General features: G+C 55.9%; 1 protein-coding gene across 3 annotated transcripts in view; it reads left to right on the forward strand.

Annotated features, from left to right (window-relative positions):
• PTPRN2 (protein tyrosine phosphatase receptor type N2) overlaps window positions 1–20863 on the forward strand; it is a 419465-nt gene that overhangs the window by 192333 nt on the left and 206269 nt on the right. For all 3 annotated transcript variants that reach the window (XM_074315027.2, XM_088799758.1, XM_074315029.2), the window contains exon 11: window positions 4453–4532. In XM_074315027.2, coding sequence (XP_074171128.2) covers window positions 4453–4532 — 80 coding nt within the window. The remainder of the gene's footprint in view (window positions 1–4452; window positions 4533–20863) is intronic.

Consider the following 20863-nt stretch of genomic DNA (forward strand, 5'->3'; position numbering starts at 1 on the left):
GAAACGTCGCCCTCTGCCTTGGCCTTGTCATGAGACTGAAGAGGAGGCAGCAGAAAGGAACCACTGTGCGTTCACAAATAATGCTTCTGTTTGAGTGACAGATGGCCATTTCTCATTGTAAATAAATCCAAGGTGTTCGTATTTATTGATGGAGCGCCCTTTCCTACTGTGAAATGACATCACAGTTCGGGAGCTTCGCTTTCCTGAAGCTCAGTTTCCCCTCCTATGAAACGTGGAGGCCAGGGTGTGGCAGGGGCTGTGGCAGGGACTCAGTGCCTTGCTGTGTCTGCCTTGAAAGTCTGAATGTTTGCTTCTTCAGGGGGGGCCGCATCTCCATCTTGCCCTGGGCCCCAGAGTTACGTAGCTCGTCCTGGGCTGACGAGACCCTGTTGAAGGTCCTGGGAGCAGGCGGGGTGGGAGCAGGCCTGTCTGCACACCTGCTGCTGCAGCCCCATGGGTCACGACCAGGGCAGGCGTGAGCATAGTGAGCAGCAGACGGCTTAGAGGGGCCGCTGTGTCCGTGCGGGCGTCAGTCCACACTGGCCTGCGCTGTTACCTGCCGGCAATGCCGTTCTGACGTACTAACTGCTCTGATGTCCGCTGTGGCTCTCAGGCTCAGATAAGCAAGAATAGCCCACCGTGGGCCTAGCATGGGGAAGCCGGGACCACACACCCGAGCGGCCTTATGCTGCCGCCGGTTTCTGGAATCTTCTTCCACTAGGTGAGCCTGTCAGGTAGCAGGTACCTGCTCCTCGGCCAACTTCCCACAGAATCGGCGGCCCGGAAGTGTGGAAGGCCCACAGCTGGACGGTGCTGCGGGGACTCACTATGCTCACGCCTGCCCTGGTCATGGTCCAGGGGGCTGCAACAGCAGATGTGCAGACAGGCCTGCCCCCACCCCGCCTGCTCGTTCATGGCTGGGGGGCAAGACCCACGTGCTGTGTGCTAGGTGATGTCTTCAGTGATGGGTGCTGTGGCCTCAGAGGGCGGGCGCCAAGTCGTTTCTGTGCAAATCTGCATCCCTGTGAGCAGAACAGAAGGGGGGTGGTTTGCACAGTGTGTTGCAGACACATATGTGCAAGTGCTTTATGGCTGACGGCCACACAGTGGAAATTACAACATCAGCAGAGGCCAACAGAGGGCTGAGGCATCTGTCAGCGTCCAGGGACCACTCGCGGGCCGTGAGGCAGGATGGCACTTGTGTGGCAGTCATGGCAGCCTTCCTCCCACGCTGCCATCCTGGAGACCGGCCAGCGAGACGGGAGAAGCAGCCTGTGAGGTCTCCCCGGTGGAGCCTCTGGCTTCGTCTCCTGACGCTGTGGTCGCTGTGCCTGTGCCAAGCAGGTAGTATTTTCCCAGCACAGCAAGGTGGCCTCTGGTCCCCGGCTGGGCTGTGGGGCCCTCGGAAGGAACAGCTCTCACCGCAGGGCCTCAGGGCTCCCACAAATCCACTGTCCCGGCCCACTGTTTGCAGACAACACCATGCTCGGAAGCACTGGTGTTTCTCGCAGTTGAAAGACAAATAGACTTCACATTAATTAGCTCCAAAGATCATAAAGCAAAAACAGGAAGAAAACGAGTCTCATGTTGCCCCCGCTGAGAACTGCCTTCTGTGGCGGTTGTCTGTTCCCTTTACAGGGTGTTGCCGCTGTGCTGGGTTGAGTCACCCCTTGGGGCACTCTTGCAAATGTTTTATCAACTTAATCCTCATTTAGTTGGGGGTCTGGCGCTCTGGGACTGGGTGCACACGCTGCAGCCCCTGCCTGGGGCCCAGCTGTGGCCATTGAGAAGCTCGTCCTGGAGCATCTGCTTCCGGAAGCCCGCAGTGGACATTTTGCCTCTCGGGCCGCTGGTGCTGGGCCGGCAGGACTGGCCGTGCTTTGTGAAAGGGCGGCAGGGCCTCTGAGTGGTGGGGACACGTGCGGAGCTTTCTAGGACGAGGTCTGTGGCCTCTGCTCAGCCTCTGCAAACCTGGCCTCACTTCGTCTTGTCTTGGGACGCTGCTCATCGGTCAGCAGTGCCACCACTGGGCATTGGCTTCATACAGCAACTGGCCGTGGGACAGCCAGGCCTCCAGGACCAGGGCACGCCTCCCCTGTTACGGCGGTGTAAACTGAGGCCTAGAGACTACAGGGCTTGGCAGAGGTGACAGAATGGTGACACCTCGGTACAAACACTTTCACGCCATCGCACATTGAAACAGGAGTGGTGGGTGTTGGGACAGAGCATGTCATGGTCACGTGGACTGAGGCTGTGCGGTGGGTCGGGTCGCTCACCGTCCTGTGACCCTGAGAGACAGTGCCTGCCTGGGCCAGGGCTCGGCGCATCACCCGTGCAGGAGTCTGTGGGTGTCGATGACAGTGAAGCAGACCCTCGGGAGTACTTCTCAAACACCAGGCGCCTTCTAAGGGTGTCACATGTGTCCCTAACTGGCAAAGCAGTGACACGCATCCTGAAAGGAAGACCAGCCATTGTGTTCCATGGATCCCTGCACTGGTCGCAGGTGTGGGGTGGCAGGCGTTGGGTGGTCGTGCCCATGACACTGATGCGTGAGGGCCCTGCATCTAACAGGCCAGGAGTGTGTGGTCGTGAGAGACAACTTTCGGCACCGAGGAAAGATCGAAGCTCAGGGAATGTGGTTTAGAAAGTACGTGTCAACCTGAGATCCTGTTGGTAAGAGCTGTCATTCGTGCTGTCCCGGTGGCAGGTGAGGGCTGCTCGTGACCTTGAGGCCTTTCCTGGATTCCAGAAGACAGCTGTACTCAGATGTCATCCACCCTGAGTGAGGCACTAGCGGGGGACATGGCATGCCCTCAGAGAGCCTGCCGTCTATAAAAGAATTCCCGTGCCCCTCAAGCGCTAACTGTCAGGTGATTGCTGTGCTTGCTGGGACAGCTTAGCGACACAGAGGGGCTGCCATGGTCGCAGTGCTTGTAGGGAGTTTGACCGAGTGGGGCTTTGAGAGAGTCCAGTTCTCACAGTGAGGGGGCACAGCAGGGTGGCAGGAAAGTCGGCTGTGTGAATGCACACAGGCAGAAATGGCCTTCGCTCCAGGCCCAGGAGAAGCCCAGGTCATTTGAATGGTAGGAGCGGGAGGGACGAGGTTTGATGGCGTCACTTCAGACGCAAGGGCCTGCAGAGCCTATGTGGTGTGAGCAGAGTGAGGGGCACTGCTCAAGGGTCAGCGAAGCAGCGGTCCCCAGGCGGGACACGAGGACACGGGAGGTGGCTGCCAGGACATGAGCTGGTAGGGAGTTTCAGCAGAACTCGGTGGCTGTGGGCAGAGACGTCTCGGGAAGGACCGTGAGTGAGACCGTCCTGCTGCACACACTGGACACTGGCAGCGGCCGACCACGAGCGGACGCTAAGCTGTCTCCACAGAACTGCCCCAGCGATGGCGCTAGGATGCTCAGTGCGCTGTCTTACGGTGGCACCACGCTGCCCTCTCAGAGGGCCGTGAGCCAAAACTGCCGTGAGGACTCGGCCCGAGGCTGAGACCAAGCTGTCACGAGTGGAGATGACCTCTGAATGCTCAAGAACTCTCGAGGTTCAGAGGAGGAAGACCAAGCAGCAGGAGCCTGGCCTCGGATGGATGAGCTTTGGGAAGGAGGGGAGGCGAGAGACGAGATCAAAAGAGGTGGCAGAGTTTTGACACGGTGACTTTTCCCCACTGGTGTGTCTGCTGCTTTTGAGACAGTCCAGAGTCAATGTCTCCCACCTAAAGCCGGTCCTTTCCTCAGGCTGTGTCCTTGGGAGGAACACTCCTGGAGACGGTGTATAAGTCGGTCGTTCCGTCTGCAGCTGTGGTCTGTGGACGGGTCCAGCGGGGTCCATGGACCCTGAAGTCCTGCTCCATTTGGAGCTGGCTGTGCGTGTTATACAGTTTCTAAAGTGCATGAGGTCTGTGGAAGAATCAGCCTATTAGCGATGTGTTTTCAGAGTCATGGTCAATGGAGTATTTAAAAAGCCTTGAAAATCCTGCTCTTTCCTGGCACTTGTCTTACAGCGGATGATTCTTAACAACTTTGATACGTTTTTAAATGGTTCCTGTCGAGACTTTAAAAACACCAGTCTCCTTCCTTTCCGCTTCTGAGTCATTCTGCTCCCTTGGGAACTAAATATAAAATCTGTTTCCATAACAGTTTTTTCGTTTGCAAGAACGTCTGCTCGTTATTGTTGGGCTGTTGGGGTAGATTGGAATTTTTTATAACAGCTCCATCGTTTGTGTTTCAGAGCAAAGCTTGTCAACAGAATGACTGGGAAATGGGAACAGAGTCACATCATCATGAACACGATCACACGTGGGGCGAGTGGTGGCCCTGGGTGCGTGTGTCCTGCGAGTGTGTCAGTGTTCACACGCTTGTTCTGTGAGCGTGTCGGCGCTGTGCACACACTTGCGGGAAGCGGCGCCGTGTGCTGAGCTGACCCTGAATGCCCTTCTGTCTCTTCCAGGGTTCTGGGACCAGCAGTGACATTCAAAGTGAGCGCCAATGTCCACAACGTGACAACTGCGGATGTGGTGAAGGCAGCAGGTAAGGCGTTCCGGTGCAGCCGCGCACACACACACACATGTGCACGCACACAGACATGCACATGGTCACGCATATGCACACACAATACACGCATGCACTCACGTGCACACACAGACATGCACATGGCCACACATATTCTCACATGCATGCACATACGTGCATACACAGACACACACACGGTCACACATGTGCACATACATACACACATGCACATACAGACATGCACACGGTCACACATATGCACGCACATGCACACACACACATGCGCACCCGCACACACACACACACACACACACACACACACACACACAGCCCAGGCAGGGGGTGGAAAGCACAGTCCCCCCGGTACCCCAGAATTGGTGGGGAGACAGTGAAGCAGTAGTGGGGTCAGTTAACATGCCTGGGCCTGGCCGTTGCTGTGAAACGTGGCCAGGCTTCGGGTAGACATTGGCCACACCGCTCTCTGTGAGGTCAGGAGGCTGGTGTGTGGGAGGCAGTGACTGGTGCCTGCGGAGACCGGTGTGGACAGAACAAACGCGGTTTCAGTCCTGGATTTCCATGTTGTAGCCACAGTATGGGGGTCACTTCTGCCCATCGCCCCTGAGACAGCGCAGAGCGGAGGGCTCAGGACAGACGAGTGACTTGCTTGTAGCTTCACGTTCGATGCCCATCTCCCGGTCAGTCACACACACACTGCGGACCTACTGAGTGGTCCTGGGTTCGGGACTGGCGTTTGCCACAGTGAAAACACAAAGCCCGACCGACTGGGGTCTCAGCGAACAGAAGTGCTGGAGGCAGTTTGCGTTGTCCTCGGCTCTAATGTCTGCTTTGGCTGACTAAAGCCTTTTGTGAAATGTCTGTGCAATCTTCGCGCCTCGTGGGAAAGCGCAGTGAGCGTCAGAACTGTTTGATGATGTGCAGCGCTTCGGCATGACGCAGCGGTGAGGCTTTCTCAGCATGTCGCCGTTGGTAGATGTGGCTGGATGTGCACTGACCCGACAGCAGAGCCCACGCTGAGCTTTAGCCAGGGCTGTTCTTGCGAACGTATGAATGGGTTTTAGTGAAATTTGCATCTCTGTTTCAAATGCAAAACGCAGCAAACTATTTTGCTCGGTGTAGGGACTGGAATATTTGGTTCTCGTTAACCGTGATGTCACTTATTGAAACCCTCTAAACCTTGTCTCTTTATCCGTTGCTGGTAAACAAGTGGAAAAGTAGCTGTTGTGTGCCGTGAATGTGGAAACGGCTGGGCTCTCTGTTTCGTTGCTGTTGTATTTTACTATCAGGGTGTCTTGGTGCTCTCACTGACCCTTGTGTGCTGGAAGTGGTGATCTGGGGCCAAATATTTTTGGTTAAAGAAGAATTCATTGCAAGATTGCTATGCTCCGGAAACTTACAAATCTAAGCTTCGTGGAGAGCGGCTTCCCCCAGGCCTCATTTCATTGTCGTGTTTCTCCATGAGACGGAGCTCGGCGTCCTGGGAACAGACGCCCCCCCCGCAGGTGTGATTCTGTGTCAGGGGCTTAGCCCCTCATGTCCATTGGCCCGTCCTCCCCTCACCGTCCATTCATTGCCCAGCTCCTCCACATGAGTGACCAGTGAGTACATAGGCCAAACGAGCCACCAGCGTTTGTGCAGACACACGCTCACCGTTTGTCCCACAACTGCCTGTTCACCCAGTACCTGCAGCAGAACTTTCAGAGCTGGGTTTGCTGGAACTCAGGGTGCTGTGGGAGGACGAAAATGGGAGCAAGTGTCCTTATCCTTTTAAATTATGACAGCATACTCACTGACGGTGGCCTTGCGTCATTTTTGTTGCTTTCCGGGGAAAATGAGGTCAGTTACTTGAAATCTCATTTCTTGGTCATTGTAGCTCCGTACTAAAGTGCTTCCAGGGAGAAATTACACGTGAAGTACATGTTTGAGTGACACACCAGCACATCCATGTTAACTGCCATCTAAGTGCAGGACAGCGTGTTTTCTGCTTGTTGTAGGAGTAAAAAATTGGTAACGTAGACAGTTAAAAATGAGTTCTTTTGTGTTTTGAATAATTTTACCATGTTATGAATGCGCCTGAGGCTGTACAGGAAAAGGGCTATGAAAAGTAAGTTTGTCATCAGGACCTTATCGTTGGGCAGGAGATAGCCCTGTGCTGTGACACGTGGCCACATCTGCCTGGCGACAGTGTCTGGTGCCACAAAGAGAGGTGACCTTGCTGAGCAGTGTCCACGAGAGAGGTCGACTTACATGTTAACGAGGGAGAATTTTGAATCAAAAGGAGTCTTTTTGTGGCTTCTCACTTTAAAAGATGACGCGAGCTTTTACTCTGTTCTGCAGCTTAGCTGATGTCCCTGTGGGGCAGAGCCTGCTGGGACCGGCTGTGGGGGTGGCCTGTGCATGTCACCAGCACACACGGAACAGAGCGTCCTGTTGAAATGCTGCGGGTGTCATGTGTGGCCTGCCAGTCTGACTCTGCACGTGGTTCCCTCGGGCCTTAATAATACCACACTGTCGACACCTCTCTTGTCATTAGTGACACAACCCTGCTGATGGAATGTGGGTGTTTCTTTGGCTATTTTCATACAAAATGATACAAAACGTAATGAACAGGCGCACGGCTGTACCACATTGCTCCCCACCAAACACCAGGGGGTGAGCTCAGCGCCGCTGTGGCTGCTTTCCATGCTTCAGGATCCCTTGTCCCACCAGGTGACTCTTTGCTGGGAACTCTGCCTAATTCATGAATTGGGTGTGAACGTGAAGAGGAAGTGGGCATGGCACCCGGAGGCATTTGCTGTGTTGCCAAGTACACGGAAATAATGGGTAGTTACCCTTAATCCCTGCAGCCATGGCATCTAGTCAAACAGGGTGGGACAGAAAACCCCTTTTTTTCTCTTCTTTTCCTTGGTAGTTTGTTCTGAAGCAGTATATTTCTGCTCAATCTTTGCAGCTCTCCTTTCGGAGAAGGTGTGGCTAATCATCTTTTAGCAATGTGATGGGGTACGGCACGGCATAATGCAATGTGGCACAATAAGTGTTACTTAATGCTATGCGACATACGTGCATTATGTAATGTGATATGTCACATGAAATAAACGTTATGTGATACGTAAGTATTATGTAATGGGTAATAAATACAACATAGCATAGCGTAATATAATATGACACAGTGCGATACAATGTAACAGTGTGGTACAATGGAATGTACTGTGTTAGACTGTAGAGTATAATGCAATTGATATACTGTAACACCCATCAGGAAATGTCAAGTGTCCCGAAGAGAGACCAGGCAGGCATGGGAGCTGAGCAGGACGGGTCAGAGGAAGTGTCATTGGACGGGTGGTTGGACAAGGCCCTGGGGTGGCCTCATGAGTGGGCATGAGGGAGCAGCCGTGTGGAGCTGGGAAGGAGTGAGGAAGTAGGGGCACATGCTTGGCACGTCCTGAAACACCAGGAGGCCTGTGTGACCGGAGCCTGGTGTGTTTCTGGGGCGAGTGACCGGAGACCAGCCCTGCAGGGCTGGGAGGGACTTGGCCTCTTTCCCTCGGGGGGTGAGGAGCCTTGGAGGGTCTGAGCAGGAGGGCTAGCACCGCAGGGCCCCTCTGGCTGCCGCACGGAGAACGCACCGTGGGCTCAGCGTGGACTGGGACGTGGCCTGGGCTGGCACTTGAGAATGCTGTCCCATGTGGGAGGAGGGTCTCACCCCGTGAGAGGGACCCGCCCCGCCCCTGTCTTGCAGCCAGGGACCACGCAGCCACTGGGGTTGGAGATGGGACAAGCACTGCCGCTGGAAGGGGCCCTCCCAGGTCTGGAGCAGGCTGGCAAGAAGGAGGGAGGGCTGCGCTGCCCGAGAGCACGCTGATGGCTGCAGCTCAAGATTTGACGGGTGATGAGGAAAGGTGGGGCGCTGCACCCACTGCTGCTTTCTAAACAGCCAGGTAATTACTGCTGGCATTTTGACAAGTGTTTGCTGGAGTAGAGGTCAGAGCTGTCAGTGCAGAAGACCTAAGCGCCTTGCCCAGCTGCAGGAGACTCTGGTAGCCGTGTTTTTGTAATTAGACTCGAAAGAGCCAGATTTCTTCCTGGCTTCACCTGGCACATAAGTGAGTGAGTGCTATGAAGTGGTTCCGCTTGTCACCGTCTGCAGGGTTACCTGTGTGGAAATACCCGACTGGCGTCCAGGGTGAGGTGAAGGTGGTGGGTAGAGTACAGGCTACGATACATGTCATTCCACATTTGCTGTTCCATGTTCATTCCCACACAAAGGCGGCCTACGGATTAAAAATATCTTTTTCTGAGGAACACAGTCTTACTTGCAAATGAGCAAGTGGGTGGGGACCCATCTGCTGTGGTGGCACATGCCCCCCTGACTGCGTCCGAGTCCTACTGCATAATTGTGTCCAGAGTGAGGGGATCAAGGGGGCCCTGAGGCCAGGACCTGCGTGGCCTCAGGCTGCCACCCAGCGTCCACTGGGAACGTGGTCAGCTGTCAGCGTACGCCATGCAGGAACCAGACCAGAGCACCCCTACTCGGCCAGGATTTGGAGGAGTGGGTAAATATTCATAGACATTCACTGAGACCCCTCAGTACTGAAACTGTGAAAGGAAAGACCCAGACTGTCTACGGGCAGGCCCAGTGCTTTGCGGGCATCTCGGCCGGGCCCAGGGTGTTTGTGGCAGGACCTGCCGGAAAGCGCAGTTGCTCTGTGCTCCCGGGACCCCCGCTTGCCTGTCCCGGCACGCACCACTGTGCTGTGGCTGTCTGGGTCCACTCCCCGTCCTTCCTCCGGCTCGCCCGGGCTCCCACCTGCTGTCCGCTGGCAGTAGATAGGAACCCAGAGCCCTGCCTGGCCACCTGCTGCTTCTAGCTGGGCCCGGACCCCCCTGTTTGGCAGGTGAGCCTCCTTTCTGCCCTGACGGGCTGCAGCGCTCTCAGCTGGATTGTGATCTGTGTGCTTTCTTACCTGCCCTGCAGGTAAAGCCCTTCCGTATTACTATTCTCGCACCACACTGCCTGACATGCTAAATAAACTGTGCCAAGTCAGTCGGTGGGCTTCGTGCCTCTTGTGGAAGGTTGTCGAGTTCCAGCAAGCAGGCTCTGCGGGGGCACAGGCGTGTCTTATGGGGCCCAGTGCATGGATGTTGTCATTCGTCCCCTCGTGTGGCCCCCTGGTACAGGGTGAAGTGGGACGGACATGGGAGTCAGAGAGACGCCGACACCAGTCCTGGGCTGTGGGGTCCTGTGTTCAGATTCCTATCTCAGGTGTGTACACCGCTGTGTCAGTTCCGAGCTGTGGGAATTTGGGAGGCGACTTAACTTGCAGTCCCTGTCGGTAAGCTAAGGGAATGGCGCCGACGTCCAGGGTCACTGTGACGAGCACACGTGCACGTGAGACGCAGCAATAGCCTTGCACGCTGAGTGCACTCAGCATGAGCCAGCACAGCCGTGCTTTGTCCCACGGCACCTCCTCCTGTCCCCTAGGAGCTGACGACTTAGAGGAAGGGCCAGGGGTGCTGGGTCACTGACAGCTCCAATAGCCGTGCCAGGGAGCCCTTTCCCAAGAGCCCGCTCGGGTACCAGTGACTCACGTGGACTGTGTGCCGCCCGCTCACCTCTAAGGGGCATTGGATGGTGCCAACCCTCCCCTCGCCCCACAGGTGTGGCTGCTTTTGTCGTTTTTGTCAGTTCACGTTTGCTCCCGTGGAGATCAGTGGTAGGGTCCAGGACACGCTGCGGCCCCATTGCTACGTGAGCCAGATGCTTGAGCCCCGACAAGTGCAAGTTTGGAGTGAAGGGGCAGGTACTGGAAGAGGAGAGGTGGGCTTGGAGGGCGGGGTTCTCTCAGCTCTGAGAACTAACGACCAGCGTAATTTGTTCCACAAGATACACCTGCTCCTTCACGCGTGTCACATGCATTCAGCACGCACCAGACACTATTTCCGCTTGGGCCGTGTGCACACAGCTGCTACAGGTAGAAGCAGATACACAGGTCGGAGCAGGAAGACCTGAGCAGAACACTGCTGTTTGGGACAATAGGCTCCTGTGAGTTCACCCCCAAGGGAGGATTTGGGGTGAGTGTGGTCAGGGATGGCCTGGCCGGAGGTGACGGAGGGGCCCTGGGACCATGTGGGGGGCGGGCACTCAGCAGAGGGGTCAGGGAGTGGGGGCCCTGATGTGGGGGTCCCTGGCCGTCCTGGGGCTTTCCTGTGCATGAGGTCAGGAACCACTGGAGCACGTGATCTAAAATTTGTGGGCTTGGGGGGGGGAGCTCCCAGTGGGCGGGGCCAGCAGAGGGAGGGGCGGACACCGGGAAATGAATCCTTTCCGGCTTCCTTCCTGGTCTGGGACCTGCTGACCTGGGAATAAGAGGCTGTGGGTGCTCTGAGTCTGGATGTAGTTTGAAGATGTAACTGACTCGGCTGGTGGCTGGTGGGGCGATGGGATGTGGGTGCAGGAACGGGGAGGGTGTTTTCATTTGGCGTGGGACACGTCACACTTGGAATTAGACTTCCAGGTGAGGGCAGTCAAGTGTTTGGATCTGCAGCTGGTGACAGACGCCCCTGCAGGCACATTCCTGGGAGCTGGGACGCAAGGTCAGCCGTGTCCTTGTGTTCTGTGGTTGTCGAGTCCCCTGAGAACCGGCCGTTTCCCTCCCCCCTCCCCTCCCCAGGTCCCTCCCCCCTCCCCTCCCCAGGTCCCTCCCGCCTGCCCTCTGCACCTACTGAGTGAGTCCTGCCCTGTGCCAGGTGGTGCCGGGTGGTGTGGGGAGCAGTGAGCTGGGCAGAGGCACAGCAGCGTCTGGTGGAGAAGGGACTTGGAAGTGAGGGCTCAGTCAGTGCCCTGGCCCAGGAGAGCCGTGACATGGCAGAAAGGAAATGGGAAGCTTTCAACATGTCTGTCCCATTTCATGAGTGCCCTAAATGAGGTGTCTTCACTGAAAAGTATGTTTATAGCATTTTTATTTATGGGGAAATAAAAGTTTTGCCCTAACTACACCACCCTTTCCCGCCACCCGTCTAAATACACTGCAGACACCTGTGTCGAGAGCAATTACGGTCACCAGCAGCCACACGGACCGCTGTGCTGCCAGGCGTCGGGAGAGAAGCGTCAGGACAGGAGGGAAGTGGGGCCTATCTTCTCCTCTAGTTTAAGATTTTAATCCTTAATGACCACTGCTGTCCCCTGGAACCCTCCGAGTGTGCTGAGGGCGATGGCAAGGGACTGAGACTCTGAGGATTTTGTTCCTCTCTGGTCAGTGTGTGTGTGTGTGTGTGTGTGTGTACACGCATATCTATGTGCCTGTGTTTGTGTGTGCATGCATGTGTGTGTATATGTGTGCCCACGTGTGTGTGCGTGTGTGTCTGAGTATGCACAGTGGCCATCGGTTAACGGCTGCCACATGTGACTGCTGGCCTTCGAGGAGGTGCCTGGACTGCCCCCCTCCCTAAAAGTCCCTGGAAGTGCCTAACAAACTACAAACTCTGTCCCCACGTGTCTAGCTGGGAAGAGTCCAGAGGCTGCCACACAGGTAGGGTCAAGGGGACTGAGTGTGAATTAGGGTGTGACTCACATGCAGCCATCTTCTCTGAACCCTGTTTTCTCTGTCACGAAGGCACCAGCACCCCTCCCTGGGAGGCAGCGGGGCCTGCCCCCTCCACCCCCAACTGAGGGCTGACCGTTGTTCGCTTGGGGCAGGTGTCTGGGCCGGAGAGACGTGCTGACTCGGGGCTTCTGCTCGTCACACTGTGACGCTCCCGGGCTGTCCTGTGACCACCCTGGTTCCGGGTCTGAATCTCACGCCAGGGTGAGGGTGCTGACTGTGGAGCTGGCTCACTGCCGCCATGGGGACAGGGCAGCGTGCGGTGTCACTGGGCTCTGCGCTGCCTCCAGTGCCCACACAGTGTGTTCTGTGGCACCTCCTTCAGTTCAGGGGCCACTGTCATTTTGGATTGTGTCACTTCTCTTAAGCCATTAGTTTCCACTTTGCTTGTCATGAACTGCGGTGTCAGGCTCTTCCCCATTATTAGTCGTTCACACTCAGATGGTTTGTGTGGCGTTCGGCTCTGACACCTGCACAGATGAATGGACTGTCACTCAGGTTGTGTCACATCCTCCTGGCTTCTCACTGAGCAGTTTCAGGTGTGTCCGTGGCTGGCAGGTCGCGAGGAATAACCAACTCAGTATGGAAGGAAGTCCTGTCAGGCTTCCTCTGGGTCCACAGCCAAATGCTTATCAGAACCTCCCAAATCTGGGCCCGTTTGGCCGTCGCTGTTTGCATTCTGGCACCAGTGGCCTTCGTGTCCCCTGAAGGACTCGGCTTCGGGAGGGTTTGCTTAAAGGACCACCTGCCTGTAGGATGCTGGCCTGGAGGTCCGTGGCCTGTGGGAGACGTGGCTGGAACACGAGCTGCACTGGCTCCTGTTGAGGCCGTGGGATGCTGCCCTGTGGTCGTCCCGTTTCTCGGTGCTCTCGGTCGTTTGTGCACGTCAGTAAGGACAGAGGCGGGCGGGCAGCTGGGCTGGTTTTGTCCCTTTTCTGTGCTTGCGCTGCAGGCGATTGTCACCGGCCGCGACTCAGCAGCAGAATGGGAGAACTCTAGTTGGTTTATCTCATACTGATGTCTGATTTATCCCGTGGACCTGAGGACATGTCAGGCTGCCGTGAGGCTGCGAAAGAAACAGCTTATAAAGACTGAGCCTGAGTCCTTAATAAAGTGTGCTCGTAAAGCAACTCAGGAAACAAGCATTTTTGTTCAAACAAAATACCTTGAAAAGTCCTCTTCACTCTTTTTGAGCTTTCCTTCTGGACAAGGCTGACACAGCCTCTTTTCCATTCCATTCATCACCTTGGAAACCTTTCGGTTTCCCACGCATGTGAAGATGACGAATGTCACGCACCTGGCAGGTGTGCGTTGGCACCTCAGGGAGAGCGGCTTCACCGCCTGCTGTGTGTCGGGCCCCGACCCCTTAGTCAGGTGACTTATTTGGAACCAGGGCCTCTGCAGATGCGTCAGGTCTAGAGGCGGTCACACTGGCTTGGGGTGGGTCCGAATGCAGTGTGACTGGTGTCCCCATCAGGACAGGGAAATGCCCGTGCACGCCGACGCTGGGGAAGTGTTGCCTGCAGCACCAGGAGCGGAGGAGGCAGGGAGCAGCTTCCAAAGTTTGGGGAAGGAGCTGGTTCACCCCCTCGGGCCCTCATCCCCCCTCACAGAGCCCGGCCCTGAGCTGCCGTGGACCGGATGAGGGAACAAACCCTCTCGGTCTCAGTTGTCTTCCTGCCACAGGCATCAGGCCGCTGTTTCGTGTCTTCACTTAAGAAAACCTTGACCCATGAACCATTAAAAGAGGAGGTTCCGTAGCGGCTCAGAGGAGCTAATGAAGTGACAGCTGTCAGTTTCATTCAGTGCTTCCAATAAAAGGCCAAGTGGGCAGATTTTAACTAAGGCTTATAAACTTCCCTGGGAAATGGGACGAGCAGGAGAAGTGGACCGGGCAGAGTCCAGCTCCAACAGGTACTTCGTTCTGTGGAGAATTGACCCGAGAGGTGGCTGTTAGACACTAAATGTCCCCTAGGTGGCCCCAGGGACCCGTAAGGGGGTTTGAATGTTGGACCCAACCCTGGGAACATGGGAGGAATTCAGTTCTTTTGAACAAACGAACAGAAGAGTGACTTTTACAAAAATGGTTTTTGCAGCAGTTTCTGGGTACCTCACGAAGGATGAGTGAGCACCACTGTCCCCTGCCCTTGGGGTGTGGCACACATTCACCGTCCTCGTGCCTTCTGTCTGGTGATGAGACTGATGTCTTACCGCCTCAGACAAGAGTGTCGGCTGTTAGGATGTGATGGCTGTGATTTACAGCACATCTGTTAAGGCGATTCCCGGGTCTGGTGGGGGCAGGGCGACACCCATTTAGGTTGGGACTGGTGTGATGTGAGGGGGTTGACGAAGCATATGAAGGAGGGATGACGTTCCAGGCAGAGGGTCTGTGGCAGGTAGGACAGGGCAAGTTGGGCCACACGGGCGGGGTTGGGCGGTGGTCTTCCCCACAGGGCCCTCTGTCTGCCGGCCTCCATGGACGTGAGAAACCAGGGAGGGGCGTGGCCTGCAGGGCACAGAGCAGCAAGCAGGAGGTGACAGGAAGGAGGTGACACCGCCGACAGAACCTGGTGATGGGCCGGGCCGAGGGGGTGACAGTGAGGGGAAGTCCGAGCTCCCAGGCTCCCAGCTCTGTCAGCGTGGAGTCGGGGAAGGAGAAATAGATCCACCAGGTGGGGGAGAGGCAGGCAAGACTGCAGTGTCTGCAGAAGAGTCTGGTTTGGGGGAGGTCATGGTACCAGGGGGCATCCAGGGGGAGGTGTCAGGCCATTGGGGGGTACACAGTCCAGCCCCATGGCCCCACTCGCTGTGGGGTCTCTCTTGGTCATTGGGTGCTGGAGAGCAAGACTCTTCTCCATGTCTCGCCCGGTGGCCACGTGGAAAAGCGTTCTGAACCGTCTGTCAGATAACTAACGCACCTCAGAAAATAATGTTTGTTAGACTGTGGATTTAGAGAGTTAGGTAGATGTGAGCCTCCCTTGGTCACCGAGTAAATGTCCCTTTCCTTTTCCATCTGCCTTTCTATCTGTCGGTTCCCTGGCAAAGGGACCCTACCCCTCGAGGGGGTGAGCACCTTTGCGTGAGGAAATCCTGCCGACCCCTCACTGGACATGGGCAGGTTCCTCCCTGGTTCTGAGGGCGTGGACCCATGTGTTTGCCAGGAAAAACCCCACGAGGATTGCCCTGAGAGCAGCTGTCACACGGCTTGGCATGTACGCCCCCTCATGCGAACCTCAGGTCTGAAGACCCCCTTTCAGCCAAATGCATCTGGAAAGGCGTCTTCTCTCTAGGGTTTAACTCTCTTCTACAGTACCTTTAAATGTTATTTAAATGAACAGAAACGTGTACGCAGCTTTCCAGAGCATGCCTATTACATTTAAGTGGTTTTCTTTTACCACATTAAGCAAACTCGATCCCTTTAACAGTTTATAATAAAACACACTAGGAAAATAGTCATTTCTCTTTAGAACTCCCCATATTGGATATAAAAAGCTGCAGTTGGTCCTGAGCATCTTTCTTCTCTGTTTTAAATAACCCCGTTTCCTCTTCTCAGCATCACTGTTTCCACACTAGTTACCAGCTGAGCTTTACCGCGAGGCCACCCCAGTGTCAGTGGCACAGTGAGGGCAGGTGGCAGCGCCCGTTACGCCGCAGGTTTGGCTGGAGGCCGTCTGATCCACGGGTGCACCCGTCAGTTACGTGTGGTGCATCTGCCCCCATCGTGAGCATGTTGGTTTCCAGCCCCTCAGTGGCCTCACGCAGGGACCACGCTGTGTGAGGTTCTGCCCAGGCGGTCACGCCTCCCAGCCACGGGAGTCATTCTGGGTGAGTTTATGAAAACCACCCTCACTGACTTTAGTGGAGGTTGAAAGGATACCTCCCACCCCTGGCGATGGCAATGGGGACAGCAGAGCTTCTGTCTTCACAGGTGGTCAGTCGGGGGCTCAGAGTCAGCACAGCGGATCTGACAGAGCTTGTGGCTGTGGGAAGCTTGTGAAGGGAGAGGAAAGGCTGCAGGGTAGAGTCGGGCCTGGGCGGGAGGCCACAGCCTCTGTCCTTGGCTCAGCAGCTGGGGAAATGTGGCCTGGGAGGGGACAGGTGCACACAAAAGAGCGACCTGGGGCCTGTGCGGCCGGCTGTTCTCTCCACGGAGATCCAGGGGCACAACCCAGGGCGCCCACATGTGGCAAAGAAGTGACAACAGTTGCCCCATGAGGAAAGACTAAATGCTTCCCCAGGAGTCGGGACATTTCTGGTGCTGGATGGCTTAACCCAACTGCATATCATTCCATTATTTTGTGAATTTCCCCCAAATCACCCACAAAACCTGCAGTCCTTGCTTTTAGAGGAATCTACTTAAGCCTTTCCATCTTTCTGTATCTTTCACAATCTAATTTCCATACACACGTTTTTTGTTGTCTTGTGAAAGTCGAAACCCAGTGAACAAACGACTAGCACATCAGAGGCGGTCGCTTATGGTAAGAGATGCAGAGGACATTAGCACAGACTTCACAGAAAAACCCTCTGGTAGACGTCATCCCCATGTTAATTTAATCCTGCTGTCGAAGATAATACAATCTCTTTGAAACAGTCTCCACGTTAGTGCCCAGGGACCTTTTCTCGATCAGAGGGTGAATTTCCATCACCTGATGAGCTCATCTGATGTGACAGCTCGAATGCAGATGGGGAGTCTCCTGTCAATAGCTCCTCATCAGAGACAAAGAGAGACCAACGTCTGTATTCATTCCGTCCCCTCATGCATGAGCGACACCAGCTCGTCTTCCCTCTACCTGGCGGTCACTGCAAATATAAACTCCAGCTTTTGTGTTAGGAGCTGGCTCGGCCTGCAGAGCTGTTTCCAGAGCCTGGCAGCCTTGTCTGTTTAAGTTCAGGGTGTGTTTTGACATGTAAATTTACATGAGGCATATTTAATCAGTCACAATGATATGCTAATTGGATTCATCTGTGAACTGAATGAAAAACACATTTGAAGAAAAATGAAGTGAAGTTATTACCAGCTGAGACACTTTGTAATCAGCGCTTTGCGTCATGGAAATGTGAAAAGATAAAGGGGCCAGGTAGTTGCTGGGGGGAGCCTGGTGGCCCTGGTCCAGTTCAGCTGGTTTTGTAGCTTCAGGAAGAGGTTCGCGAGTGAAGGGCGCTGTCCTTGGTGCTGATCCCCAAGACACTTGGGGTACCTCCCCCCAGGGCCGTGGAATCCGTTATGGGGTGTGTGTGTGCGCGCGCTCACGTGTAGAAGTGGCGAGCAGAGGGAGCTATGTCTCCTTCCTTTCCTGTCCTCAGAGTCACACAACAGCTTAGGAACTGGGCTGTGACTAGGACTCAGATGAGGCAGTTTCCATTTCTCTGAGGAACAATAGCGCCGAGCTTGTGGTTTCCAGCAAGGCTAAGCCATGGGGAGTTGGGGGCTCGTGCTCTGGGCTGGGTGGGCTCCTCGCATGACTGGACACTGCTCTCCCCATCGGCCGCCACAAACACACCCCCTGGACACATCGGCAATGCTGCGGTTTGTCCGCTGTGCTCACCAGCTCCTCTGCTTTCCTACCCTTTAGTCAGAGACTGGCAAAGGAGAACAAACCACCCGGGGCTCCGCAGCGCTGTGGTAAGCCCAGGTGGCCGCCCGCGGCATCCACTGTCCTCTGTGTCCCTGTTACTGCTCCTGCCATCAGCCCAGTTGGGTGCCCCCGCCCTCCCCTCCCCTCACACCTGACCAGGGTCTGCTCACCTGTGTTCTGTCTACTCAGCACCTTCACCCCCGTCTCCTGCGTGGCCCCCGTCTATCTTCCTGCAGGGCCACGTGGGTGCAAACGTTCAAGTTGCCCGTTTGGTCCCGAGGAAAGCAGGCCGTTTGTCAGTCTGCATGTCGTCCTTACCCCACTCCAGCTCCTCTAGCAGACCTGCCCTCCACCCCTCACCCCTCTGCACACCCCCCCCCCGCCACCTGCCATGTGCCTATGGCCCTGCAGTGCCACACCCCCCGTCCTGCTTCTGTGTCTCAATGGCTGTGTCTGGGGAGACGCCTCACTCCTTCCTGCAGTTCCTACAACTTGCCCTGGACGTGGTCATGCGTGGCTCTCACCTCCCTCCTGTGTTGGAAGCCGCCTGAGGGACAGGAGGCGAAGCGTGTGCGCTTGGCCCACTGCACTGCCACCGACACGTGTGGTGCTTGGCTTCTGCGTGGCCCTTCCTGACTCCGTGCCCGTGGCTCTTGCACTGCTACGCCTGCCTTCCGGGGCTGCTCCCTCGCCTGTGAGTGCTTGGGAAGTGGCTGCGTACACGGAGTGTGCTGTGTGGACGGGAGGCACTTGACAGACGCTCCGGGCCAGATGGCTTCACAGGGTCCCTGGTGTATCAGGCGGCCCCATCCCTGCTGGGGCGTCAGGTCTCCCCTGGTGTCAGCCTGATGGCCTGGCCCTCTACTCAGTCAGGAGTCACATTAAACATAAGCATCGATGGATTTAGATGGACTTCTTAGCCAGTCAGAGAAACCGGCACGGAGCTGGGGTGCCTCAGGAGGGAGGCCCGGGGCTCAGCTCGTGACCGCACACGAGGCCTGTTGCCGAGATGGGGTCCCAGGGCTGACTCAGGAAATCCGTGTCAGAAGCACAGGCACCTGAGGTGGGCACTCCCTCCCTGCACGGACGCCTCATCGGGTAGCTTTGGCAGTCACAACGTCCCTCAGCTCTAGGTGCCACTGGTGCCCCATGTTCCATGGTGTCGGCTGGGGCCTTGTGCTATTACTGAGGGGGATGGTGTTGCCCACAGGCCACGTGGGAAAGTCAGGGTTCATGCTAGTTACCCAGAGGGCAGCACGTTGAAGAGGCAGCGCTGGCCTCTGGGACGAGGTTCTGCTCCTGGGTCTGTCGCTGGCTGGCTGTGCAGCTATCAGGGACTCGTTTGCCTCCCTATGCCTCAGGCCCAACTTGCAAAAGAGATGCTTGCTGAGTAATGTCTGCGCTCTGCTCCAGCTCAGATCTGGGGCTCAGCGGTCAGTCCTGCTGCACAGCCTCCTGCCTGCGCTGCTCTGCCTCTGGCATCTCGTCGTGGTGCCAGTATTTCACGTGCTGCCCAGACCAGCACAGCCGGGGCTTTGGGAGCGTGTTACCTGGACAGGCAGGATCCTTAGCACTGAGAACTGAAGAATTGGAGCTCAATGGATGCAACCGTCTTTCCAGTTCACTTCTTTCATAAAAGACTTTTTCCAGCCATCTGGGGCCTCCTGGCACAGGGTCCAGCTTCATGTTAAGTAATTCTCACTCGTGACTCAGTGCTTTTGCTGGAAGCAGGCGCCTGGGTGTTTCCCCAGAAGCTGGATGTCGGCCTTCAGTGCTCTCCACGTACAGCCCTGATCCACCCAGGTGCGTAGGGAGCGGAGCGCGTGTGTGCATTCAGCACCACAGGCTCAGTGGACAGCACTTTGTGTCTCATGCAGGGACAAATGCTTAAAAAATGACCCAGCAGTGATTAGCCGTGTAACTCTCAGGTGTCCTAGGGAAGGAGACATCGCTCGGGCTTGGGCCATGCTTCGTTGTTGATGACCTTTCCCACCCATCAAGCTTCCCCTGGCGTCACCCCCGAGACACTCCTCAGAGCTTCATGGTCATGGCACCGAGCCCCTGGTGGCCAGTGGCAGGAGGGGTCTCCGAGCAGCAGTGAAGCTGGAAGCCGGGGCTGTGGCATCACCCCGATGCCATTGCCAGGCTAGTCGCCCGTGGTCCTCAGGAGCAGCCGTGAGCTCAACCCCTCCTTCCCCGTTGCCGCCTCCCTGCTGGGCCGGGGGTCAGTGACCCAGAGTCCCGAGCTGCTGCTCAGCCCACGGCTCCTCCTCACTGGTCTTCTTGCCACCGGCTGGGGCTGCCCTTCCTGAGCTTCGAACAGCCGTTCTCTTCAAGGCTCCAAAACATCCCTTTTGAGTACGAACAGGAAAGACATTAGAATGATGCTTTAAAAAGATTTCTGCAGAGGTGAGGAGTCTGAGGGAGAGGGGACTGGGCTCCTGCAGGGATGAAATGGACATGGAGTGCTGTCGCCCCAGCCTCTCGTCCCTCCCCTCCGGGCGACCAGCTCTCCCTTCCCTCCCCCACCCCTCCCATGACCTGCTCCCTAGAAACACCCGCTAACATCACTCTGGTTCTCTCTGTTCTCCATCAGTTCTCCATCAAATCAAAGCTGCTTTGGCCCTTTCATGGGTTGTTGGTTTACAAAACCATGTAACTCAGATAAAGTTATTTTACATTTTCTGATCTTAAGCACCCCACAGGTTGCTTTGAGGGTTAATGAATTTTGTGAAAACCGTGTGTGCTGTGACGTACTATGAAAATGTAAGATATGATTGTGCCGATCAGCCTGTCGTTGCCTCTGGTGTTGACCTGTTTCTTCATTCCCTGCGCACTCCACTGTGTCTGGCGGGGTGGTCTGCGTAGTTTGGTGTTCTACAAATGTTTTCAGTGACGATACATTGATCTCGTACGTTTTACGGAATTGTTCAATATGGGCCACGCATGTGGGCTTTTCTGTGGCACCATGTGGGCAGCCCACTGTCTGCCTCACAGGCAGGGTCCGTCCGGAGGCAGCAGTGGCTCTTTCCTGAACTGACCCCAGCTGCAGGATGGTTTGCTTGTTTGGGGCCCCGGAATTTAGGACAAAGGCTTTTGGGCAGGTTTGTCAATGTCATCCTTCCCTCCCTGGGACCCTGCTCCTGGTCTCTGC

Source organism: Rhinolophus sinicus, chromosome 8 (genome assembly GCF_057876585.1).
Source record: "Rhinolophus sinicus isolate RSI-liver-muscle chromosome 8, RSI-T2T, whole genome shotgun sequence".
Taxonomy (NCBI): domain Eukaryota; kingdom Metazoa; phylum Chordata; class Mammalia; order Chiroptera; family Rhinolophidae; genus Rhinolophus; species Rhinolophus sinicus.